The sequence below is a fragment of the Sinocyclocheilus anshuiensis genome, unplaced genomic scaffold, assembly GCF_001515605.1.
Source record: "Sinocyclocheilus anshuiensis isolate Anshui unplaced genomic scaffold, SAMN03320099.WGS_v1.1 scaffold50, whole genome shotgun sequence".
Lineage (NCBI taxonomy): Eukaryota > Metazoa > Chordata > Actinopteri > Cypriniformes > Cyprinidae > Sinocyclocheilus > Sinocyclocheilus anshuiensis.
The window spans coordinates 1,243,395-1,245,448 of NW_015542382.1; the positions used below are offsets into that span (position 1 = coordinate 1,243,395).

The 2,054-nt window shown below is 31.6% G+C and overlaps 1 protein-coding gene across 6 annotated transcripts in view; it reads right to left on the reverse strand.

Annotated features, from left to right (window-relative positions):
- The window catches only part of gne (glucosamine (UDP-N-acetyl)-2-epimerase/N-acetylmannosamine kinase), a 35,609-nt gene that overhangs the window by 2,012 nt on the left and 31,543 nt on the right, over positions 1-2,054 (reverse strand). For all 6 annotated transcript variants that reach the window (XM_016491741.1, XM_016491738.1, XM_016491740.1 and 3 more), the window contains one exon: positions 229-411. In XM_016491741.1, coding sequence (XP_016347227.1) covers positions 229-411 — 183 coding nt within the window. The remainder of the gene's footprint in view (positions 1-228; positions 412-2,054) is intronic.

Sequence of the window (2,054 nt, forward strand, 5' to 3'; positions counted from 1 at the left end):
TAAAGGCTGGTGGAGAAATATGAGGCTTGAGGATGAAAGGAATACAACAAGTTCAGACAAATACAAACAATAGTGAGGGTTTACATCACTGTTAACTGTGATGTTTTACAGGAATTCAAACCAGTTTAGTTGTTCACTATCAACTGAAAAAGAAATACTTGAAAAGCTGGAGCATTTTGCGACAGAGTGGGCGAGGCTGACAAGCGTGTTTTAGTCTAACTGTCTCACCGTCATGGAGTCTCTTGGCTTCTCTCTGCAGGGCGAGACCTGATGAGTAGGCCTCTATGCAGCCGTGGCTGCCACACATGCACTCTGGTCCTTCCAACGAGACCACGATGTGTCCCAGTTCTGCCGCACAAAACGTGCTGCCATGGATCAGTTCATTATGCTGGATTATACCACCTCCGATTCCTGCACAAATAAACACAGTGCAAAGCTAATTACAGGCAGAGTCACCGAAGTCAAATAGAAGTAACAATTATATCAGTTTTGGTCTTTATTTATGCAGGGACATGGCATTAGAAATCTGTTTGATCATGTGTTTCTAATTACTTATATACAGTACACACACCTGTTTCAGTTAAAGAGAAAAACAATATTTCTCAATGTTTTCTGATTCATTCCCAGAAAAAGATGTAATTAATGCCACATGACCTATTTTACATATAATTAACAGGATACAGTCACAATATTTGTGTGTAATGCAAAATAATGGTTCAGAAGTCTTTAAAAAAGTTGGTATGATATGGTAAAATACTGGTACTGATATGGTAAAATCTAAGTAATCAAGCATAAAAGTTAAAAATATATACTACTATCAAAAGGTAGGTAATATTTTTTTTTAATTGTTTGAAAGAAGTATATTATGCTCACCCAGGCAGCATTTATTTGATAAAAAAGGGTAAAAACAACAATAATAACATGATATATTATTAATGTAGGTTTAAAAGGTTTTCTTTTTTAATTTAAAAAATATATATATAATTTATTCCTGTGATGGTAAAGCTGCATCATTACTCCAGTCTTCGGTGTCACATGATCCTTCAGAAATCATTCTAATATGCTGATTTGATGCTCAGTTGTGCTGCTTAATATTTTTGTGGAAACTGGATCAGGATTCTTTGATTAATAGAAAGTTCAACAGCATTTAATCCAAATAGAAATATTTTGTAGCATTATAACTGTATTTACTGTCACTTTTGATCAAATTAATGCATTCTTGCTGAATAAACGTAAAATAATCTTGCTGGCCCCAAATATTTGAATGGCGAAGTAAATACTAATATATAAATTGTATAATTTAAAGTTATTAATTTATAAAATAAAAATATACACATTTACATTATTAATATTATGTATAAAATCTTTAATATAATTATATTATAATATATCATTTAAATAAAGAGATTTCAGCTGTAACCTTTTCAAATGGAAAAAAAAAATCAGGCATAATTAGCACAGTTTCTTGAGAATTACCCTCTAAGGCAGTGGTCACTGACCTTTTTAGGCCCAAGATCCCTGACCTCGGCCTTTATGAAAGACATGTGCTGCTTAATATTTTTGTGGAAACTGGATCAGGATTCTTTGATTAATAGAAAGTTCAACAGCATTTAATCCAAATAGAAATATTTTGTAGCATTATAACTGTATTTACTGTCACTTTTGATCAAATTAATGCATTCTTGCTGAATAAACGTAAAATAATCTTGCTGGCCCCAAATATTTGAATGGCGAAGTAAATACTAATATATAAATTGTATAATTTAAAGTTATTAATTTATAAAATAAAAATATACACATTTACATTATTAATATTATGTATAAAATCTTTAATATAATTATATTATAATATATCATTTAAATAAAGAGATTTCAGCTGTAACCTTTTCAAATGGAAAAAAAAAATCAGGCATAATTAGCACCGTTTCTTGAGAATTACCCTCTAAGGCAGTGGTCACCGACCTTTTTAGGCCCAAAATCCCTGACCTCGGCCTTTATGAAAGACAAGATCTACCTATTGAAGAATTGATAGAAAAAGACATCCCAGATTGTGC